This window comes from Ailuropoda melanoleuca, chromosome 1, assembly GCF_002007445.2.
Source record: "Ailuropoda melanoleuca isolate Jingjing chromosome 1, ASM200744v2, whole genome shotgun sequence".
In the NCBI taxonomy this organism is placed as follows: domain Eukaryota; kingdom Metazoa; phylum Chordata; class Mammalia; order Carnivora; family Ursidae; genus Ailuropoda; species Ailuropoda melanoleuca.
In genome coordinates, this window is record NC_048218.1 from 30611994 (window position 1) to 30636517 (window position 24524).

The 24524-nt window shown below is 36.1% G+C and overlaps 1 protein-coding gene across 9 annotated transcripts in view; it reads right to left on the reverse strand.

Annotated features, from left to right (window-relative positions):
• Positions 1-24524, reverse strand: part of ROBO1 (roundabout guidance receptor 1) — a 1105499-nt gene that overhangs the window by 484642 nt on the left and 596333 nt on the right. For all 9 annotated transcript variants that reach the window (XM_034656904.1, XM_034656884.1, XM_034656901.1 and 6 more), the window contains exon 3: positions 19195-19278. In XM_034656904.1, the coding sequence (XP_034512795.1) occupies positions 19195-19278 (84 nt within the window). The remainder of the gene's footprint in view (positions 1-19194; positions 19279-24524) is intronic.

A 24524-nucleotide genomic window follows, 5' to 3' on the forward strand; every position in this document is an offset into this window, starting at 1 on the left:
TTTCCTTTCCTTTCCTTTTTCCTTTCCTTTCCCTTTTTCTTTTCCTTTCTTTTCTTTTCTTTCTCTTATTTTTTTACGGACTCTTATTTATTTATTTGAGAGAGAGAGAGCACAAGCTGGGGGGGAAGAGCAGAGGGAGAGGGAGAAGCAGACTCCCCGCTGAGCAGGGAGCCTGACGTGGGGCTCAATCCCAGGACCCCAGGATCATGACCCGAGCTGAAGGCAGATGCTTAACCGACTGAGCCACCCACGTGTCCCTAGTGAAAGCAATCTTGAAAACGTAAAGCAAACATGGAGGCATCACAGCTCTGGAGTTCAAGTTGTATAACAAAGCTGTAATGATCAAGACAGTATGGTACTGGCACAAAATTAGACATGTAGATCAATGGGACAGATTAGAAAACCCAGAAATGAACCCACAATGACATGGTCAATTAATCTTCAATAAAGCAAAAAAGAATTTCCAATGGGAAAAAGAGAGTCTCTTCAACAAATAGTGCTGGGAAACTGGAGAGCAACATGCAGAAGAATGAAATTGGACCACTTTCTTACACCATACACAAAAAATAAATTCAAAATGGATTAAAGACTTTAATTTGAGGTCTAAAACTATAAAAATTCTAAAAGAGAACACAAGCAGTAACTTCTTTGACAAATTTTGAAGGAACTTTTTTCTAGATATGTCTCATGAGGCAAAAGAAACAAAAGGAAAAATAAAATATTGGGACTACATCAAAATAAAAAACTCTGCACAGTAAAGGAAACAACACAACTAAAAGGCAACCTATGTAATGGGAGAGGATATTTACAAATGACATATCTGATAAAGGCTTAGTATCCAAAATATATAAAAAACTGATAAAAACTCAACACCCCCAAAAGCAAAGAATCCAATTAAAAAATGGGCAGAAGACATGACTAGACATTTTGGTAAAGAAGACATCTAGATGGCTAACAGACACATGAAAAGATATTCATCAACACTTACTATTTAGGAAATGAAAATCAAAACTACAATGAGATATCACCTCACACCTGTCAGAATGGCCAAAATCAACAACACAAGAAACAACAGGTGTTGCTGAGGATGTGAAGAAAGGAGAACCCTCATGCACTGCTGGTGGGAATGCAAATTGGTGCATCCACTCTGGAAAACAGTCTGGAGGTTCTTCAAAAGGTTAAAAACATAACTTCCCTATGATCCTGTAATCATACTACTGGGTATTTACCCAAAGATTATAAAAACACTAATTCAAAGGAACATATGCACCCCTATGCTTATTGGAGCATTGTTTAAAATAGCCAAATTATGGAAGCAGCTCAAGTGTCCATTGACTGATGAATGGATAAAGAAGATGTGCTATATATAATATATATTATTGCTAAATATATATACCATGAAATATTATTCAGCCATAAAAAAGGAATGAAATCTTGCCATCTGCAATGACATGGATGGAGCTACAGAGTACAATGCTAAGCAAAATAAGTCAGAGAAAGACAAACAAGATATGATTTCACTCGTATGTGGAATTTAAGAAACAAAACAAATGAATAAATGGAAAAGAGAGAGAGATCAAGAAACAGACTCTTAACTTAGAGAACAAACTGATAGTTACCAGAGAGGTGAGTGGAGGGAAGGGTGAACCAGGTGATGGGGACTAAGGAGGGCACTTGTGATGAGCACTAGGTGTTGTATGGAAGTGTTGAATCACTATATCGTACACTTAAAACTAATATTACACTGTATGTTAACTAGAATCAAAATAAAAACTTAAATTTCCCTTGAGCTTGCCAAAAATTTTGTTTCAGCTGCAGAATACAGGTGTCTATTAAAAGGCAAAGTAACTTATTCCTGATAAAACAATCAAATTATTCCTTACTATATGTGAGAATGCTAGCTTGATATAAAAGTATACCATAGAGTTTGTATTTCATGTTCTGTTTAAGTAATCCCTAAAACTTTGGTTTTAGTCAAATTGGTTTATTCCGATAGTTGCCTGCAAAGCAAATTTAAGTGAATATAGTACAAATGATAAAAATTACTAATTTTATAAACTATTTTTTCTTTCATGCTTTGAAAACTCCAAGATACATCTGTATAAATATCTCATTTTTGTAAGGCAGGAGAAGTAATGAGAACGTTACAGCTACTTGTGTCAAAAAATACACTTCTGTAACTGAAAGGTGGCCTTGTTTTAACTTTTCTCAGCATTTCACTTGTTCACCTAGTCACTTTTAAGCACTGATAACAAAATCCCAACGCCCATTCAACTTTACAAAGTTACTGTGGTTATTCTATTACTTCCATTTGAATTAAATACCAGAGAAATGTATTAAATCACAATAACAATTTGTTTCTAGAAGCTTCTTTTTAATCTCATTTTTATCTTAAAGACAGTCAATAATTATTGAGTTCAATTCTGAATTTCTCCTTATACCACTTTTTCTCCTTGTACAACTACTATTGTTAATAAAAACTTAAGATAGAAATAAATTTAAAAAATAGGTGAAAACTAAAAGGAACTACAAGTACACAAAAAGATGTGGGTGTCTCACCTCTAGTTAGTTCAGAATAGTGTCTTGGTTAAATTATAGAGTGAATGGTATGAAGGATTCTCTTCAGAACACTGTCACTAATGAGGATTTTGGTGGCAAATCCCTATTCTGGAAATGGTAATTTTGTTCCGTACAGTTCTTTGTGAAAGGGCTTTGTGTGTCTCCATTCATTCTTTTTAAGTTGAAAACATCTAAAATTACATTTGAAAAAGGATAATGAATGAGCATGTGCTCATAATAATCATACACTGTATATATTTTAAATCATAAATAGAATGACTGTTTTATGTAGCTCTTCATATTCTTGATTTTAAGGTATATCAGAGTGTCTCATTTTTTGTCTTTTAAATAGAAAAATCAGTTTTAGGCATTTTTTCCTGGATTAAGTCTTTAAAAACTGAGATCATGTCTGACCTGAAAGGACATAAAATCCCAGCACATCAAACAGATATTTTACAAGATTTAAATCTTGGACAAAAGATCTTTTCTTCTTTCTTTTGGTTTTATTTTAACATAGCTGTGTCAACTTAGAGAGCTTTCACCAAGTTTTAATACATATTGTTCTAAAAATGCAGATGCTAGCATAAAATGTAAAACAAAGTAGGCATGTTACATAATGGAATCCGGTAGAACTGCAGTAATTCTTTAAAAATTAATGTTAATAATTATTTTAAACTCTGTAACCTCAAATTATGAAATATTTCCTGCATGCAGAAAACAACGCAAGTAGAATAGACACTCATTTACATATCACATAAACAACTATTAAATTTTTGCCACCATTGTATTACATCAATTTTAAAATAAAAACCAATGCGTACAGATACAGCTTTAGCTGTACTCCTGACCCTTTCCACTCGTCACTTTCCCAGAGATAACTAGCATCTTAAAGTTGATGGAAATCATTCCCAGGCATGTCTTTATATTTTTACTGGATATATGTGGTTCTCTTATTTTGTCTGTAAAATTGAAGTGTTATACTTAAGAAATTGATAGATCATTATTAGTAGTTTTTAAAAATTTTAGAGAACCAACTGAATAGCACTAGAATAAAAATCGCCTAGGCTGTTGCCTAGATTTCAATCTTTAAAATTGATTTGGGGGGAATAAAAAGCCCTTTATGTAACAGTTATTATGAAGTGTTCCATTTTTTTCCATGACCTTTGTTTCCCACTTGTATAATTATTTATACCAAAATTCATTAGCCTGCTTCTGAAGAGAAGCACTAAAGGCTATATAAGTAACCACGGGTTAATTGGATAACTGTGGTAATTTGAAAGCTTATACATGCTGACTTCGCAATTATTAATAATACATGAAGCTTACTACGGATAACCCCTACCTTGGTATGGGAAGCAACTGACAATAGAGACTAGCTTCCCTGGATTTGATACTTGTGGCAAATCAGAAAAATTGCCATAAGCTGTCTCTGACTCAGTTTCCTCATTCACAAAATAGAAATAATAAAATGCACTCTGTCAGCTTTCATGAGTATTCTAGGAGAGGCTGCCAAATAAACTGCACTAAGTGCCCATTAGATGTAAGTTATCCCAGTGAATGTGGGTTGGGTACACTTTATACTTTCAGAAATAATATGTAAGTTACTGGCTCACTGACAGACTTGGAAGCGTTAAATATAAGAATTTTCATTGCCATGTTGCCTCTTGATATCCCATTTCTTGGTTGAGGCATAACAGCCTCACTTGTGGACTTCCTGAGTGAATCTCTCCTGTGGGTTCTTTTATTTTATTTTTTAGAGATTTATGTGTTTATTTGTGTGTGAGAGAGAGAGAGAGCGAGAGCGAGTGCACACACAGAAGTAGGGGGAGGGACAGAGGGAGAAGGAGAATATTGAAGCCCACTTCGTGCTCAGCTGGGAGCCCAACACAGGGCTCCATCCCAGGACCCTGAGATTATGACCTGAGCCAAAATCAGGAGTCCTCTGTTTAACCATGATTTTAAAGGCCCAGAATCTTTTTTCCTAGTGATTTTGTAAGCACCTAATTTCCTGTATTAAATCCTTTCTTACTAAAGTGTCTAGAATAATTTTTGACTTCTTTATCTTCAACTCACCATCCAGTGGAGGCTAACGTTGGCCATAGGACCTTCAGGATGAGAATCTGGGATTTATTAACTGTATGATTTGAAATGTGATTTGTGATTCCAAGCGACTGAAACCTGAATGCAAGCAGGAAATGAGACCTTCGAGTAAATCTTAGAAGTTCTCGTCACAAAAAACAAAAACTCCCTGTGGTGATGGATGTTAACTAGACCTATTGCAGTGAGCATTGGCGATATCTACAAATATTGGATCATTATATTGTACACCTGAAACTAACAATGTTATATGTCAATCATATCTCCATTAATTAAATAAATAAGACGACAAATACAAATAAAAAGGGAAATGAGACCCTGGCTGTTTGTAAGATAAAGTGACATGTGGGTACAGTGATGCGTCACCTGTGGGCACCTGGCATGGAGTGCCAGCTGGGGCAAGGCTTTGGTGACCTGAATGGTTCTTGCAGTAGGCTATTATAACAGTAATAAAGAATACAAGGACTTTGCAGGTGGGCTGTCTGCTTCTGATTCATAGAATCATTTAGCGAAGTGATACATGCAGCATTTTAAATTCTTGGCTCAAGGCACAATCAGGGGCATAAAGAATGTCTGTTGACTTGTAGCTTTGGGGCCATTAAATCTAAAATTCTGACTCAGTATTGCTGTAGTGCGGTCTTTCGTGTGAAAATGTAGAGCACTGACTGGGGAAAGTGCAGGAACCTGAAAATGGATTGGAATTATATGGTTGGGTTCAGATTACCTGAGCACTCCAAACCCCTCAAATTCTACTCATCTTTCCTTGCCAGCAGGTAGAGCTCTTCCTTCTCACCAGATAAAGTTGGATGCTTGGAGACACTGAAGGATACCCATTCGCCTAGTACCCCACTCTAATCCTAATTATCTCAAAAGCAAAGATCAGATTCCCAACAGGTCACAGCCACAATACTTAGCCTAGAAAGAGAAGATTTACTGGATTTTGCTAATTTATACCAACAGAAACCTGGAGAATTTCTATGGGATATGATTCTAATGTGCTAGACCAAAAAAAAAAAAAGGAGAAAAATAATTTTAAAGTGGCTGCATTTATTACTATGGTTGGACTTAACAGAGTTCTAGAATCAAAGGGCTAGTTTGAACAGCTGGAAGTGGTTCTAGCTGTATGCTTGGTATGGACTGAAACTTATACTCAAATGACGTGTTTAGTAAATAAAATTAAGATGCCAGAAATTCTTTGGCATAATGGAGAGGGAGGAATGCATGTGGCTATCAAGCACTTGACATGTGGCTAATCCAAATCAAGATGTCCTCTAAGTGTAAAATTGTGCAAAAATATGTAAACTATCTCAATAATAATTTTATATGGATTACATATTGAAATAATATCTTTTAATATTAAGTTAAACAAAATAGAATGTTAAAAACAATTTCATTTATTTCTTTTTACTGTGTTTTAAAATATGGCTTCTAGAATATTTAAAAGTAACATGTGCCTTACATCTGTGGTGGGCATTTTATTTCTATTGTGCTGCTGCAGAGGGATTCAAATGTTTGAGTGGATTTCTCATTTGTGACATACTCATCTTCTTACTCGATCTTTTAAAAAAAGGGCCCAGAAGACAATCCCTTTAACAAGGCATTTGGTACTATACTTGAGAGAGGAGCTCCTGTATCCTTAACAAGCTTGGTGTTTGTTCCTGTAGGCTAGTCATGAAGTGAGGAAGTGCTGCCATTGTAATTAGCTCTGATCTTAGTGTGGATGATACGGTTATGGAGTGGCCAAGGCCAAATGGTAGCGGTTAACTACCAAAGACAAAGTGTGTATGGTTTTTCAGTAGTCAATGGACTACCAGTGATATTTTGCTGTGGATTATAAATGATGATTCCTTAGAACTGAAATAGTTGTGAAGTTACCAAAGCATAATTGAGTTTAAATTAAAAAAAATCCTAGGTGTGGTGAAAAAGACCTGACTTGAGTCACGTGTTAGATGTGTTAGATAGTTATGGCCCATCACCCAATCAGCAGATCCTGAGCTCTTGCCCCATGCACAGTCTGGGAACCCCATAACCGTAGGAGAGTCCAGGTAGTTGTGAAAAGGGACCATGTGATACCATCAAATTTATGTGCTAAAAGTTTCTTTCCGGACTTCCCTAAAAGAAGTCTATTTATCAAGATGTCCGATGTAAAGAAAGGGAAATGCAGACTATTTGATACGTTAATACCCACAGATCAAGGGGCACCTGGGTGGCTCAGTTGGTCAAGCTTTGGGCTCTTGATTTTGGCTCAGTTCATGATCCCAGGGACATGGGATCAAGCACCTTGTCAGGCTCCATGCTCAGCATGGAGTCTGATTGTCCCTCTCCCTCTCTCTGTCCCTCCCCACTGCTCATGCACATGCATGCTCTCTCTCTCAAATGAATAAATAAATCTTAAAAAAAAAATCTACAGATCCAGAACACTATTTTGTTTCCTTAGTCATATGACTTAGTTTTATCCAAAGTTCATCAGCTGGTGTGCCTGAAAATTCATCTGTGGCAATCTTCCCAGTTATTGAATACATGGCTGAATTAACAATTAGCAGAATAGTACATTGTTTCCCTGATCCATTGAATGAACACCTTTTTTAAATAGTAGGAAGACCTTAGAATTGCCACTGTATATAAAATAAAAAAAAAATAGGGGCGCCTGGGTGGCACAGCGGTTAAGCGTCTGCCTTCGGCTCAGGGCGTGATCCCGGCGTTACGGGATCGAGGCCCCACATCAGGCTCCTCCACTATGAGCCTGCTTCTTCCTCTCCCACTCCCCCTGCTTGTGTTCCCTCTCTCGCTGGCTGTCTCTATCTCTGTCAAATAAATAAATAAAATCTTTAAAAAAAAAATAAGTGAAGTACCATATCCTCTATGAAAACATAAGCCAGTCAGTGTCAATTTCAAGGACTTAAAATATATAGTGGGCGTTTGTATTTATCTTAGTCCAATTAGAGTTTCCTTTGTCCTGTTCAAACGAGAAGTCCCTGAGAATGACAGTGATTATTGTATATTTAATTAGATGAAGATTTAAGTGTTAAAGTCTCTTTACTAGAGAAAATCAACAGAGACCCTCACACAAAAAATGCAGCTACTATTATGGTAAATGCATTTCTCTCTCTCCAGTAAATGAACAATATCAGAATAATCTTGCTTTTACTTTGGTAGGTATGGTACTGCATGTTCACTGTCTTATGTAAGGGCTACATCAACTCTCTCTTTGTGTCTCTGGAATCTTTACCACAACACTCTCCCCAAACCAATATCCTGATCCACTAGATTGTTGAAATTTTGCTCATAGATCTTGGTGAACAGTAAGCAGCAGTTACTTTATATGTCTTTGTAAGGTATACACATTTCAAAGGATGGGAGATGTACCCCTTAAAAATTTACCTTATGCATACTATCCCTGTGAATTTGTGGGGGTCAAGTCATGTCAGGATATTCTCACCAAAGTGAAAGATAAATTGCTACTCCTTGACCCACGTTTTTCAGCAAAGTGTCTTCTTGCTGGGTATCTTTGGATAACGGAGGAAACATATACCATATTTGGGTGAGCTATCCCTTCCTGTTTGCCAACTACCCATAATGCTCCTCCTTCTGAGTGTGACCCAGAGCAAGAAAAGGCTGTTCCACTAATCCAGCTTGCACTGCAAAACAGCTCTCTTATTTGACTGAGTAAATCCAATTGTGCCATGATGGGATGTTGTACAGTGCTTTGGTATTCTGATAGTAGAATCACAGCATAGACACCTATGACTTTAGAGAAAAGCAATGACCTCTTTGGAAAACAATTTTCTTTTGAAATCCAGTTTCTGATTGGCAACTTGGGTTCTAGGAGTAATTGCTTTTCTGATTAAGGGAACCTAAATTCCTCCCCAGTTAATGCAACCATCATCAACTGGGTGATGTTTGATCCTCTAAGTCAGAAACTGGGTATGCAAGCAGCATAACATCATCAAGGGGAGTTGACATTGACAGAGCAAGATGAGGCTCACTTAGTTTCTGAAAGCACAAAATATTGCATATGCAATTAGCTCCCATTCGTGATGCATGTGTACCTGCTATTTGCCACCTTTTCCTTGATCCATACACATGGCTACCTAGGGTGTTTCTCATTATCAGCTGACAGGGGAAATAATTAAGCTGGATACTCATTCAGCTTTGCATGATATGTTGGCATTGGTTGGAAGTGGACTGCTGCTGCCTTGTATCCCATACAGGGGTGCCATGAAGGACAATAGGGAAAGTAAATCCTTACTGTGGGAAGAACTTCAGTGATATGACTGGTCATCCCTTCCCTGGAAGGAGAAATGATGAGAGATATGGACCTAGGCTGATTCAGGAATAGTAGCTAAAAGGTTGAATGGATGTTTGGGGTGTTAGAAAGGAGAAGTTTGAAGAATACAAAACAAGAAAATCTGGGCAAAAGACTAAGAGATGAATGCTTTGAAATGAATTCAGAATTGATTTCAGTGAACACTTAGAAATGAGCATGTGTTACATAGGGGTCTTTTAATAGCAATGTTGACCCAGATGTCATTCAGCTCCTTCTTCCACCGTTCCCCTGCTTGCACAATTGGCTCATGAATTCTGTGCTCAGGTAGCATAAAGGGAAGTTTTGTGTGGGTTTAAAGACATAGTATTACTCTCAACAAAACTGAATGGTCACTATTCTGACAGCCCAATCTGCCCATAGAGTAACGCTGAACCATCAATATGAGGCCACAGTATTTGAGGTCCATCCTGCCAACCTGGTGGTAGGATAGTTATATTGAACTCCTTTCCTCGTGGGGGAGGGAGAAGTGATATATCTTCACTGGTATAGATCTATGAATGAATTCTTTCCTTTCCACCATGCTTTTGCCAGACTCACCATCTGTGCAATCACTGTATGCCTTGTTCTGTATCAGTTTATCATGCATAACATGGCTTTTGAACAAAGAAATTATTTTTCAGCAATGAATTGAAAGAAAGGACTGACTATAGGCTTCTGTAAGTGGAATGATCAAACTGAATATTCAGTATATTTAGTTATGGAACCATTTGGGTGCCTTATGAAGTTACGTTTCCTTCCCCAAGGAAGGGGCGAATGTTCTGAACCAATGACAAATTCCTTGTTTCTTCATTGCTAGTCTGGTAGTGATTAGTGTTGTTTCCAAGTATTTCTAGTTCTCCCTCCTCCAAGTGCCATGATAAGATTGCACTTTCCTATTCTGTTGGTTAGGTGTGTCCATGTGACTTTCTCTAGATAAATAAAGAGCAGAAGTCACTCCTGTGGAGAAACTGTTGAAGTCAGTTCATGATTGTTTGCATTGCTACTGTAATCATGGAAGCCTGTGTCATGGTGACATATCTGTTAGCCTGGGAATCTGAATGATTACGTTGAAGAGTCCCCTCTGCTGTGTCATGCCTTAGTGAAACATATGTTTTTGTTGTGTTGCCTTGGGAATTTTTTTTTTTTTTTGCTTGTTACTACAGTATTACTTGCTATAGTACTCCCCTACAGCTGAGATACCAACATGTAGCTGATTCAAAAGTTTCTTTGCAGCAATGTACAATAATAGTAGAATGTTTTACTTTTATAGCAAACACTTATGTACTGATTGCATAGCCCTCTAAGTATTAACTTTTTACAATGAGCTGAAGTTAGACTGATGTTCATGAACTATTCAAGAAAAAATCTATAGGAATAAATGTAAGAATTAAAAATGGTCATTGCCTAAAATTATCTCTAAAATTAGAGTTTAGGAAGAGTTAGCCAATTATCTTTCAGTTTCCAAAAAATTAGTCAGTCACCCAATATTATTTCTTTTTTATGAATCAGAAAAATCCAAAACAAAAAAACAGGGGGATGATTTGCATAGGTTCACAGCTGAAAGTGAAAGTAGTGCAGGAATGAGATTCCACCCTTGACTGTGTCCTGACAGCTTTTGACGGGAAGTCGAGTGTCACACCATTGACATGTACAGCTGAGAAGGCTTCAAGCCTGTGGCATGTCTTTCTGGGTTAGTAGGGAGTCATTTCGAAAACCAGGCCCCTATAAGCATTGTGGAGAAAAGTTAAGCTAAAATACTAATCGTCTTGCATAAACTGCTGGTTAAATAAAGATTCTTATTGAATTATCCAGATAATAAGGTATTTGCTTTACATAGCTGCTATGACAGATGGATTTAAATTTTTTTTTAAATTTCTTTAAAAAACTTTTAATCTGAATTTCTTATTATCTACAGGTGTGCTGTCTTCAGGACATCAGCATACTTAAAGAATGCCTGCCTACTTTATTTTTCTGAGTATGTTCACTTATCTCTATATGACTGAAATTTGCCACTTTGGATATATTTTAAAAATCAAAGCATTCTTTAAAAAATTCAAATCAAAACTATTCATAAAAAGTATTTTTTCCACTTGAATTTCTAATTGAAGTAAAATGAAATGCAATTTTCCTATAAAAATCAAGGCTTTTCCATTTTATTTAAGCTCAGACACTGTACTCTTCCCACACCATAGAAAATAAAAATATTTAACAGCAAAGTTCTCCACACTGAAAATATTATCAAATACTAAGTATAATAGTCCATGCCTTAGTCAACATCTTTTTGGGATGATTTAAATTTCCAAAATGTTCATGAAAAATTCTAGAGTTAGAATTAGTGTCACTAATATGAGGACAACATAAAATTTGCTTAATTCTTAAAAAAGATTTAATACTTATTTTAGAGAGAGACAGAGCATAATTGGGGGGGAAGGGCAGAGGAGAGAGAGCATCTCAAGCAGACTCCACACTGAGTGCAGAGCCCTATGTGGGACTCGATGTCACCACCCTGAGATCGTGACCTGAGCTGAAACTAAGAGTTGGACTCCCAACCTACTGAGCCACCCAGGCACCCCATAATTTGCTTAATTAAAAAAAATAATTGAGATAAACTGCTTTAAACTGTTCTTTCAGAGAATCCTGTTGTCATTAGAGCTCAGCTTACTTTTTATTTATTTTTTATTTTTATTATTATTTTTTAAAGATTCTATTTATTTATTTGACAGAGAGACAGTCAGTGAGAGAGGGAACACAAGCAGGGGGAGTGGGAGAGGAAGAAGCAGGCTCCCAGTGGAGCAGGGAGCCCGATGCGGGGCTCGATCCCAGGACCTTGGGATCATGCCCCAAGCCGAAGGCAGATGCTTAAGGACTGAGCCACCTAGGCGCCCCTCAGCTTACTTTTTAATGCTCAAATCTACTTGAAGCTTCCAGGTCTCATGTCCCCTAAGCTTTGGAAAGACAGATGTAGGCATATCTGCTCTCTATTGTCAATAATTGTGAAAATGAAACCATTTTTTTCCCTTTTACTCCCAATTCAAGAACACTTCTGGAGTATTACACATAAATTTAGCCCATGATTCTAATCTTCTGTCTCATTTGCTTCCTTTCACATTTTTGAGAATTGGCAAAATTGCCTAATAGTTGAGGTCACTTAAATCACAAATTTGATGGTTTTATAATTCTGGAAGAAAAAAAAAAAGCATGTATCTCTTTTCCTTAACTACTTACGACTAACTCAGTGGTTAAATTGATGTTATATTATATATTATTCCTAGTATGCTTCTATAGCAAGTAGAAATGGATTACTTTATTATTTTAAGAAATGTTTTTATTTTTACTTATTTTTTATTTTATAAAGGTTTTATTTATTTATTTGGGGGGAGAAGGAGCAGAGGGAAAGGTACAAGCAGACTCCCCACTGAGCATGGGGCCCCCATGTGGGGCTTGATCCCACCACCCTGAGATCATGACTTAAGCCACAACCAAGAGTCAGACTCTTAACTGACTGAGCCACCGGGCTCCTCAAGAAATGTTTTTAAATTTCCTACTATACACAAATTAATCCACAATTAATGCACCAGCGGGCAAACAGCATGTTAATGATGGGGCCACCATATACGATGATCCAGAGAGGAGTCATGTGTGATGTTGATCTCAGCAGAGATTAGATCTCATACACTTCCATGTACCTAGTACAAGGTTCTCCCCAGAATGGATACTCAATATGTGAATTTTGTTTAAGTAAGTGAATAAATGATTATCCAGGAATTTCATAGAGAGTAAGATGGGCATCTTACATGAACTTGTAAATTAGCATGTTCTTTTCTAGAGCCAAATATAAGGTAATTTAGGGGAACCTGACTGGCTCAGTCAGTTAAGCATTTGACTCTGGGTCAGGTGGTGATCTTAGGGTCCTGGGATGAAGACTTCTTCAGGCTCCCTGCTCAGTGAGGAGTCTGCTTCCCCCTCCCCTCTGTCCCTCCCCCCTCTCCTGCTCTCTCTCTCTCAAATAAATAAATAAAATCTTTAAAAAGAAAAAGTACATGTAATCACTAAAGTAGTGTTAGTTTTATTTTATTCTGCAGTTTATTTTCCTGCACTTTCTCAATTCCTAGCAATTCTGTGAAATATTTTAAGTTAGAAGAAACACTAAAAATTGGATTTGGGAGACCTTAAGTCTTTACTGCTAAATATCTGTACTATCTTGGTTAAATCATGATAGCTATAAGGGTTTTCATTTCCTCACTTGTAAACTGATGATTTTTGTGTAGATTTCTAACACTTTATCCATATTTTGGGAGCTGCAGACACATAGTAGAAAATTCAATTGACTAGAATCAGAAAAATTGGCTTGAAATCTTAATTTATGAAGCTCTGAATATCAGAGAATGAGGAAGAGCTTTCAGAAATTTAACAGGTAATAAACAAATACAAAATATTTCTAAAAGCATTGGTAGATAATAAATATCAAGGATGTTTCCCAGAAAGAAAGAGGGAGAAGCAAACCAAGAAATAGACTCTTAACGATAGAGAACAACCTGATGGTTACGGTGAGGGGGGGTCTGATGGGTGAACTTGGTGATGGAAATTAAGGAGGACATTTGTGACGAGCACAGGGTGATGTATGGAAGTGTTGAATCACTATATTGTATACCTGAAACTAATACTACACTATGCTAACTAACTGGAATTTAAATAAAAAACTTAAAAAAAAGAATGACTCCCAGAAAGTTGGAAGGAAAATGACAAATAATTAGAAATTAAGAAAGAAAAGAGACTTAATGAATCAACCTAAGAGGTCCACAGCCTAACAGCAATTCCAAAGGGCAGCAGACAATGCAGAGATTTGGCATTCTCAAAAAATAATTTAAGAAAATTTCCCAAATGGAGATAAATGATTCTCCTATTTATTTGCAAGGCCCCTCAAGTACCCAGCATAAGGAAGAAAAGCAAATACACAACAAGCAAAAATGGACAAGCCACAACAAAGCACATCAGAATAAAACTTCCTTATTTTTGATGTTTTTAAAGTTCTATTATGATGTGCTTTCTGGAGACAAGGCTTCTGTTAACAAGGAGATAAGCCAGAAAAGAGGAAGACATGAGATCTAGGAAATAGGAGATCCACCAAAAACAAGTGATGAAAAACTTTCCAGGTCTACAGAGAAACCATTCATTTTGGGACAAAAAGCACAGAGTACTCAATGAGGAAGATGTCTGGAAAAACCTCAGGCTGGTGGAATATTAGGTAGGATTAAGCATTTAGGAAGTTTAAAAATGCAATTAACTGCAGAAAATAAACAATCTCATACAAAGGAAGAATAATATATAATTTGCAATTATAGTATTTTACTTGGTTCTGTATAAGATTCACCTAGGGAAAATTTGCTTCGTCACACCAATATAAACCTAATTTAACAAAAATGTGCTAGCAAGAGAATGGGTAAAAGAATATTTCTAAAACTGACAAATCAAGAATCATTTGTGGATGTACATTATTTAAAAACAGAAAACTATCAGAAGATACATCTAAAAGAGAAAGAAAAGCGGTTAAGGGAAGCGGGTTCAAGGATAGGAAGGTGAATTAGGACCCCCTTCTTTTGTTTAAAGCTTTTGTCCTATTTGATTTTTTTTTTTTTAAGAAAACACGTGCATTAGTTAGTGTGATAATAATGAACCTAGGGTAAGAATTAGCAGAGCCCTAAAATATTGGTGACCGGAATGGTGGTGTTGCATACGACCGTGGCTGAGCTCTTTAATTTCTAACTGTGTGCTCAAATCTAGCTTGTAGCCACAACCTTGACGACTTCTCATAACCTCTGTAATGTTGGAGAAAGCGTAGTTAATCTGGGATTAGTTCTGTTCTAGAGTACCGAGGAAGATGCTAGGCACTGTTGTTCTTAATAATGGCCCCTTCCTGAGAGAGTGGTGATGGGGATTAAATGAGCTACGTACGTACGTAAAGTTTTCAGAAAATTGCACTGCATCCATGAAGTGATAATGAGGGCTGGTTATTAGTATCAATACATACATTCTTAAAAATGCACATGCCATGATGAAAATTGTGTTTGATCTTAATTGTGAAACTGTGCAATTAAGAATGTAGAGGGACAGAAGAATCAATGTTGCCATCAATTCATGGTTATTTGTCAAGATTTCAAAACGTGAGGCAAAATATGTTTGGGGGATTGCTACTGGCATGCATATGGGCAAACACACTAATTTGTCCAAGATTTTTTTTCTTAATAAGAGAGCATACATTTTGTTTCCTTTCAAACAGAGTTATAACCAAACTTTCCTTGGAAGGAGTATTAAGGGGTAGAAGACTGTATGATGCCCGTTTGAAATGAGTCTGGGATTTCTGACATTCCATGGCTAGATTTTTACTTGAACTGATGCTGATATGACTCTGATAATTATTCAGTTTTAGGATTTTTAAATTTGCATTTAGCTTTGCTTCCATTGCACTACTGTAAATACAGAAGTCTAATCCTTAAAACAGACCTATGGAGATAAGGGACAGTATTTTATTTTTATACATAAAATGGGGACGAATGATATATTTTAGACATTAAAAATAAAATTTACAGACTTTTTGGTACTCAGAAAAAAATGGATGAAGTTTATTTCTTTTCTAATTAATGATTACTACTTTCTAAAAGATTAAGAATGCTACTAGGAAGTCAGTAGCTCCCGCTTATTCCCTGACTTTTTATGATCAATAAACTTTTCTTCAAATTTTCTGTCACTAACTAGAGATTTATGTGGATTATATGTATATTTCAGACATTTAAATATTCTTAAACATAGTACTTAATTTTTTTTCATATTTGTGAAATACCATATGCACTTCCAGAAGTCAAAAACAATGTACTTTTTTCAGGTGCCCCTTTAAAAAAAATCATTGATTACATATTCAACATCTTTGGAATGATGTGTGTCTGACCCCACAAAGTGCTGATTTGAAACCCCATCCTATTGTTCTTGCAACAAAGGCTATACACTGTGAACTGTTAAATAATCCCCAATATTTATGACTGCTTTGTTAAACGGGAAATGGTCTACTTGTCTAAATAATGCACAAGTCCACTTTAATAACACATCACCATGCCGCCTCAGAAATTGTTCTGCATTCATAGATTAGTAAAAGAGAGACTGAAATGTTTTCAAAACTTACCTGGCTTTATAATATTGCGACTGATGATGGTAAGGAGAAAAGGAATTGAAGAGGAATACTTATACTCTTTAGGTCGGTATAGCATATGATTTAAGCAGCAAGTACTATTAATAAGAGATTACCATTCATTGACTAGATCATGAATAAAAATATTAATTTATGTGTATGATCTGAGATCCATGGATTCTACTTTGATGGGCCAATTTGATAGTGATGGTACCAAATGGTTTGAGTAGTAGAACAGATGTAGTGACAAATTAGCTTGCAGTGGAAATTATATTGTATGTAGTAGTCAAAAAAGAGAATTGGGGGGGGGGATGAATATGGATTTTAGTGAACCGGTGTTTTCCTTTTGAGACTGTTTCATGTTCCCACCAAAATGTTTCCCAGAATTGTACAGATTCCTCTGGGAAGCTTTTCTTCTTTATACACATGAGTGTTAGGGGAAGGGAGAACAGTCTCACTTGTCAGCTCAATGAAGTGAAACAACATGTACAAAAAATAAACATCTGGTACATACAATTTTCCCAGTCATTTCGTGATATTGTGCAAAATATATAGATCCTTCAAATAATACCTGGTGTATTTACTTGTTAACTCTCATAAACATTTATCCTGCAACTAACTCATATCAATGATTTATTTGACAACTGCTTTGTATATTCTCTATGTTCCTTAATATTTCTATTTTATTTCTAACAATGTTCTTGCTGCTATACCCAGAGTTACTAAACTCCAGATATACCATAGACGATTTACATTAAATATGTAAAAATGTTCCTGAGCAGATGGACCATCTCACTTCCTTCTGAACTGAATTTCCTTTAATATAAAGATTTTATCAACACAATTTCATGTGATTAGACTAAAGGGAATTCACACACACACACACACACATACACACACACTCACACATACCCGCACATATGCATACAAAATAAATCTATTGGTAGCTTCAAGTAATACTTTGCACAATTACTTCCACCTCAGAGCTACTGGGATCTTTATAATTGTTATCAAGAAAACAAAAACCATTTTTTCCTATTTAATTTTTTCTTATCACTTCCAGTGGAGGTTTTAATGAGCAAAGAAATGGTCAATATGCAAGTGAAAGCGACAAATAACATGTTTAATTCATACAGTAGAAAAAATGTTCCTGACTAATCAAGAATTTACTGAAACAAAATATCCAGAATGACTTCCTTTGATGCTAGAGTTCACAGTTATAGTCTCAAGAACAAAATTATTCAGAAGATTGTTTTCCAGTCACATCACGTTAATGTGCTGCTTTAATTAGTTCCCTTGTAGAATATAAAGATAATTTTATGAGTTCATTACCTCATAATAATTCATCTCATATGTTTAATAGCAGAAATCTGATTACTGATTAACCTAAGGAGGAAAAATAAATAGAAATAAAAAATGTTTTAAATGCTACATTTAATCTCAAGTGTATTGTTATTTAAGTTCTCTTAATTCAATGCTCCAACATGATTTATGCATTGGAGATATATACTTTTCAGGAAATCCATAAAAGACAAAGAGCAAACCCTATTAGTGTATCTAAACAATGCAGTTGTTTAGACTGGGTGAGCACATGGGACTACAACTAGGATTCACTGGCAAATGAGGAGACCCATGAGAAAGGACACTACCTCTAATTCCTCCTTTCAGATGGATGAACTTCCTTTTTATCTATGGTATTAAGAAATGACATTTACAACTGTTGTGCTATAGCTAAGTTTCTGGAAAAGTATCATACCAGCTCCCTCACCATCTAACCACCAGTGGGCTTTGATTTGTCCTTTAATCTCAGTTCTCAGGTGGCAGATAAGAGAAAAATGGGAATGAGTTATCCATAAGACTAAAATAAATAAAGTAAATATTAAATTGTTTATAAGGATGTTATTAATTTTGGTACTTATTCCAACTGTTTAAAACATGAAATTGTTTAAAGGGAAGATAATATTGGAGAAAATTATATCTATGAAAATAGAAAGGATGCTTCTAAAGTAAAGGAGCAGCTTATTATCTTATACAATGTGAAATGTCTGTTGGGTTAGTCTCTTCCTAACACAGTCATGTAAGGTTGTAACGACGCAGAAGACTTCTGAAGTTGCTTCAACACACACACACACACACACACACACACACACACACACCCCACAATCCACAGCTCACAACCTAGCAATCTGTGGAGAACTGTGCTAATAAGAACTAATGAAAAGAACATAACAAATAGCTACTATTACAACAAGACCTCTATTACATCATTATCTGATTCAATGGGCTATAAGTGATGTATTTTATTCTTTGCCTTTATCTAAAGTTGTAGTCAGATTCTCTCAGTTAGGTGTGTAACTTATGTGATTATATTTAGAACTACACTTACAAATTCTGCATGAAACATTTATATAATAATTTCCAAGGCAATCATTCTTAGACATTCATAATGTGAATTATTTCCAACACATCCAATTAGTTAATTTTTACTCTAATGTCGGTGTACACATGCATCTACTTAAAATATGGTTCGTAGGTAAGGTAACAAAAAGCCCATGCAAACACAATCTTAAGATGTAAGTTGGTAATTATGATTGCATTACTCTTGTTAAGAGTTTGCTTTCTGTTGTTTATAAGTCTACAAGTGAAACCAAAACAAACAAACAAAAGCTACAATAATTTTGAAACCCAATTACTTGCAGATAGTCATTTCTTTAGAGAGCAATTTAGTCAAATACTAAATCTCTAAGATCATATGATATTATCTGCCTACACAAGTTAGCAATATCTGAGAAGGATTCTTTTCTATTAAAAATAGACAATAAGAAAGCATGCGGTGTTTATGTTAAATTTCTTCTCCCCAAAGAGTTGACTTTAGCAATATGACCTCCCAGCAGAAGAATGAAGTCTGGAAAATGAGGACCAGAAGTTGTAGTGGTTGTTAGCGGGAAACAGGGATGAGGAGACAATTTTACACAGGTGGTTGGTGATTGATGGAGGGGGAGGCATTTTAGGAGGTATGGACAGTTAGTATTTGGGAAAGAAAACACTCTACCTGTGTAGCCCAGCGAATTGTCATCATTATCAGAGGTGGGGATTGGCGTCCCGTTGTCGTTCCCCCTCTCTAGGTCTTCAGGGTCTGTCGGAAACAACACCAGAGCTGCTGATGGGGTCACAGTACTAAGGGTAGTTGCCATTTCGATCACAGCGTGTCCAGACACAAGTAAATCCACATGTGACAGAAAAACACACAGGGACAACACACAGCACACTTCCTCCTTGCCCCTCCTGCAGTGTGCTAAGCCGCATGGAGGTCTCAGCATCCTGGCTTCCAGTTTCTACTCCTTCTCCTTAATTTCCCTAATTCTCTGCTCTGCCTGCACCTTTGCTGCACTTCAAAGCTGGCGGAGGGCTCTGACTGCCCTCTGCGAGGCCGCCAGCACGGACTGAGGGAGCATATGGAGGAGGGAGAGGGCAGGGTGGCTGAATGCTAGCATTGCTAATTTTCCACCTTATTGTTAATCAAAGCTATTGACTGTGATCACTCCCCATCATCGCTTCATCTCCTGCCAATTACAGACTCAAGGGACTGTACCTCATATGGGTGGGGGGGAGGGGGTGGGGAAAAATAGGGTCTTGTCAAATAACAGGGTGGATGATAAAAATGTCATACTTCTCCTGAGCAACAGTAAAGAAAGCAGTGTGCAACATCGTATCCTCTGGATAAGATGTCATCCTAAAGGACGGAGTTAAATTTACTGAAACGAATGCATAAGTAAAACAACACTTAACTTCGGACATTTCGGGCTGGATATTTTAAAACCTTCCAAATTGCTCGAGATTCTGTATCACAACCATCCAGATAAGCATTTTCATTCCCTTATTTTTGTTTGTCTTGAATAAAAGGAATGCTTTTTATGCTTTTCACATTGCACGTGAATTTTCCTATGCAGAATTTTAGAAATGAGGCTAAGCACAGGGATACTCAAGTTCTAATATCCAGAAGTTGAATTGCAGCATAAATATATACAGAAGCCCAACGACACCACTTCTCATTTCACGAGTGCTCACTGTGTATGTCGTATCTATGCATGTTCGATAAATATAGCAGAGTATCTAGCTTTGCAGCTGATAAGCAGACACAGACACAATAAAAGCCAAGTGTGTACCCCCTAAATCGAATAGCGTAGTCATAGGTCATTCATGTTGAGGTGTTCTGCAGGCTTTTTATCACCTTAAACAGCATCTACAGAGAATTTCTTGGTCTGAGCAGTGAAGGAGCACAGCTGTTTACTCGAGGAAAAAAGTATGTCACTTACGAACGAGGCAGTGAGTACATGCAGGTAATGCCCCTCTAGAAACATCACAGGGGTCATTAATTATGTGCTCCTGCTAGTTTTTTTAGCTACGTTGACACATTTTGTCTTCCACACAGCTCTTCAGGGATGATTTAGAAATTTTAAAAAGAAGATACAAAATCTAACATGAGTCACTTCGTGGCTTTTGCATGTAGCGATTTATGCACTCTATCTCCCCGCTCTCCTCCCCAGCTCCTGTGTCATTTAATTAACCTGATGTGACTCACATGAAGAAAAAAAAAGGTGCAGTTCTGCGCACACTAAAAGGAAATGCTCATTATTGCTCTATTCATCCTTGCCTTTCCAGGGATGGCTGTTGTCATATTTATCCTTAAAATCAAGTCTGGAAGTGGTACAGCAGGCAAAGGGACCACTTTCTGCCCACCTCCCCCCGCCGCCCCTCCCAAGCCTGTTAACTTATTTGTATGCATTGATTGTTTAAGGCACTTTTAAGTCACATCAATAAGAGAGGATGGGAAACAGGAATTTTTTTGTGTATATTTCCCCAGCGGTGGCACAATGTTCTGCCACAAACTAAGTAACCTTACTCAAGCAAACTAACCAAATAAAAGAGGTTGATACAGGAAGATAAACAGAAGGTTCTGGTTCAAATGTATTAAAAGGCTTTTAAGGAGACCTCCCCTGCTTACCCACAATATTGTGTTAAAAGATATGAAGCATTTAGTGTCACCTTAATTTTTCAGAGCAATTACTTTCAGTTACAAATGCAGCTTTTTGAAGGAAATACTACCTTTAATTTATGATAGAATATTTTATTTAATGTAGATGCATACATTTGTAATCACTCTGTTAAAAATAAAATAAAAATTTATCCACATCCACAACGTGAACTCAGTTTGACTATACAGTATCATAAGACTTTTGCGTGCTTTGTTATTGAATGTTCCTTGATAATAAGGGTATTATTACAAAAGAAATAGAGATGAGGAGATAAGTTCACTGTCATTTCAAACTAGATACTTAGATCTGTATAAAGTAGAATTTTTCACCTATGTCTAACTTATCCTGAGTGTTTCTAAAATTCACTTTCCTGTCCCCACCCATCACCCTTCTGACCCCTTCTTAGGCTCAGGGAAGAAAAGACTTTGCATTAATCAATGAATCTTACCGTATCTATAAAGCACACTCTATCTATCCGGTATTGCCTTTAATTAACAATATGCTAGACCTAAGGAACAAAAGATGCCATTTTTGCTAACTGCACTCACTTTTTCTTCTCCCTTCAGGGCAAAAGATAATTATAACAGGAAATAACCACTTTCCTCATGGCACATGAGCTTTAGGACTAATTCAAAGAGAGTCCAAAAGATATTTATTTAAACGTTTTGTTAAATAGTATCGATTATGTGAACCATGGAATAGAACAATAATAGAACACAATGAGGCAGGAGATTATTCAGTGCTTACAGTGTCTGAAGGAGGAAGGCCTTCTTGTACCCCAAGATTGAATTTAGGGCCATCCAGACTTGAATTAATGTAGGTGTGGCTGCAATTAATGAAAGCCACCATCACATCTAGAAATGCACTTGTCACTGAGGGTTCTGGGTTCTCTGTGCCTGACACCCCCAATAGACTGAATTCCCAAGGGTCAGGTAATCTGTCTGCATCACATTGGTACACTCATCACCTTACACTGGACCTGCAACATTCTACAGGCTTAGACAGGTTTTGTTTTTGTTTTTTCCCTTTAAGATAATAAATGAATTAATGAACAGATGGTAACCAAGAATGCAGATCTCACTTAAGTAAGTAATAGGCTCTCAATCTGAAACCACTTGAAAATACAAAAAACTTGTTATAGATTAACTTAAATGCTAATATACTCCTATATACCCAATATCTGTAAAGGCATAGAAAGCATTTTTTTTTCAATATAAAAGGAAATCTTAAATCCTAAAACTGTAGACATTCAGGGTTGGAAACATGTCAGATGGACCTTCACTACAACCTTCCATTAGATATACAAATTCTTCTGAATTTAGAGGTCATTTGGCCTTTAGTGCTTTTAAGGCAACCAATTCCAATTTGACAATTAATTTATTTTATGTTAGATTTTTTAAAAAGCTGTTTTCTAGATTCTAATTCTAATGTGTGGGGCCCAAATGAACTGGTATCTTATCTATGAAAGCCTGTTTCCCTTCCAACCCTCCTTAAACACTTGTGTTTCATAGAGTTCCAGACTATCCTTTTGTTGTTCAACATACTCTGTGTAGGTATCTTCATTGAGGCTCATGACCAAAACTTTTTTTTTTTTTTAATAAGATGATACAACTTCCACATTTCTTAATTGGATGTTCTACCAATGAACAAATATTATTCTCACTGCTTATTGACTTCTTGAGGATTCCAAGAAACCTCCTACCTTCTTTCACTAAACACTGAACTTGTTCTCTTTTCTTTCAGCCAACTCCTTTCCTGTATTTCCTATGTATATTAAGGAAGTCATCCTTGTACGATATTTTTAATATTTTACAATTCAGTGAGATGTTAGTATCTGGGGTTAAAACTGAACTCTTGCCCACAGATTGTGTTATAGATTTTGCTACATGATTTACTTTAATTTTTATTCTTATTTATCTTTTTGGAGTGGGTTGTGTGCCAAACTTAAACCTATCATATATAAGATTTTTTATTATATGTTTATAAAATTATGCATAACCATATACTATACATACTATTTATATGACATATAATGTACAAGTGGGCCACCTTGTAACAGTCTTTCACAGATTTAATATAAGTGACAACAATAACAAAAAAGAATACAGGTCTATAGCTTCCAAAAAGAAAATCAATAGCTTCCTTTACAATGGAAATTATGTCTTTTAGGAAACTTTATCCTAAAATATAACATTTATTGAAAGTGATAAAACTTTACTTAATGGTAAATGAAGTATAAATTTGAAATTTGTTAATCTGCATAATACTACTTTGATTGAGATTTCCCCAACACCTATATTAAATTATAATGGAAACTCTGAATTAGAAATTCACTGTATTGCAACCTCTAATAAAACATTCATTCAGACAGTCATCATCAATGGGTACTAAATCTATTAGGTGATAAATGGTAGGTAGGGGACAGCATACTTCACAGTGTCAAAGTATCACCCCAGAGATTATTTGCTAACTGCAAAGGGGAAAATGTACTTTTATAATGGGTAGATCTAGCAGTCCCCACTTGAGCTCAGTAATCAAACTTAGTGGGAAACCAATCATGTGATACAAAATACGGCATCACCTATGAAAATTCCATGCTAACAAGGCTTGCTCTGAATTCAAATAAGACGTAAGACCCAACTTAAAATCTACCAAAAAAGAAAATATATATCCCTTACCATACACATGTATAATAATCAATGAGTGAATTATCTTTAACTTACTTCCAAATGGTTCAGAAAAAGTATATTGAAAGGATTAAAGCAAATATGGCATAATATTAACAATTGCTCATTCTGTTATGAAAAACATTCCAAAAAGTTCAGAGGATGATAGATGAAGACTGAGTGGTCTAAATCTTTCTCTACAATGTGCAGCAGAAATTTAGGTGATGATGCTTCACTTTCATTAGCAAGATCATTACAATAGCATCCATACCCACATTTGTACTACCATTCAAACCACATTTCTCTAAATTGTTCATCATGCTATGATAGCCAGTGTTACATTGTGGAAATGTAGAGACCTAAGAGAAGACTCTGTTGTTTAAATTCAATTTCATGCATTTATTTTTAAGTTGGGTTTTAAATTCACAGTCAAAACACTGGAGTTTTCATCTGTATCCTTTCTTTCTGTCGTATTCAGCTATGTAAATATATGTCAAAAATAGCATCTTCCTTCTGCCCTACTGTAAAGTGTCAAGCTGGTTTCTTTATAGATTTGCATTATCACTGTGTGGGGTTTTGGCATTAATTGACATTTTGAAGATGACCATTAATAAAAGATTAGGGAAAAGCAAATGAATATAAACTACTATCAATATGAGAATTGTGTTCTACAAATTGGA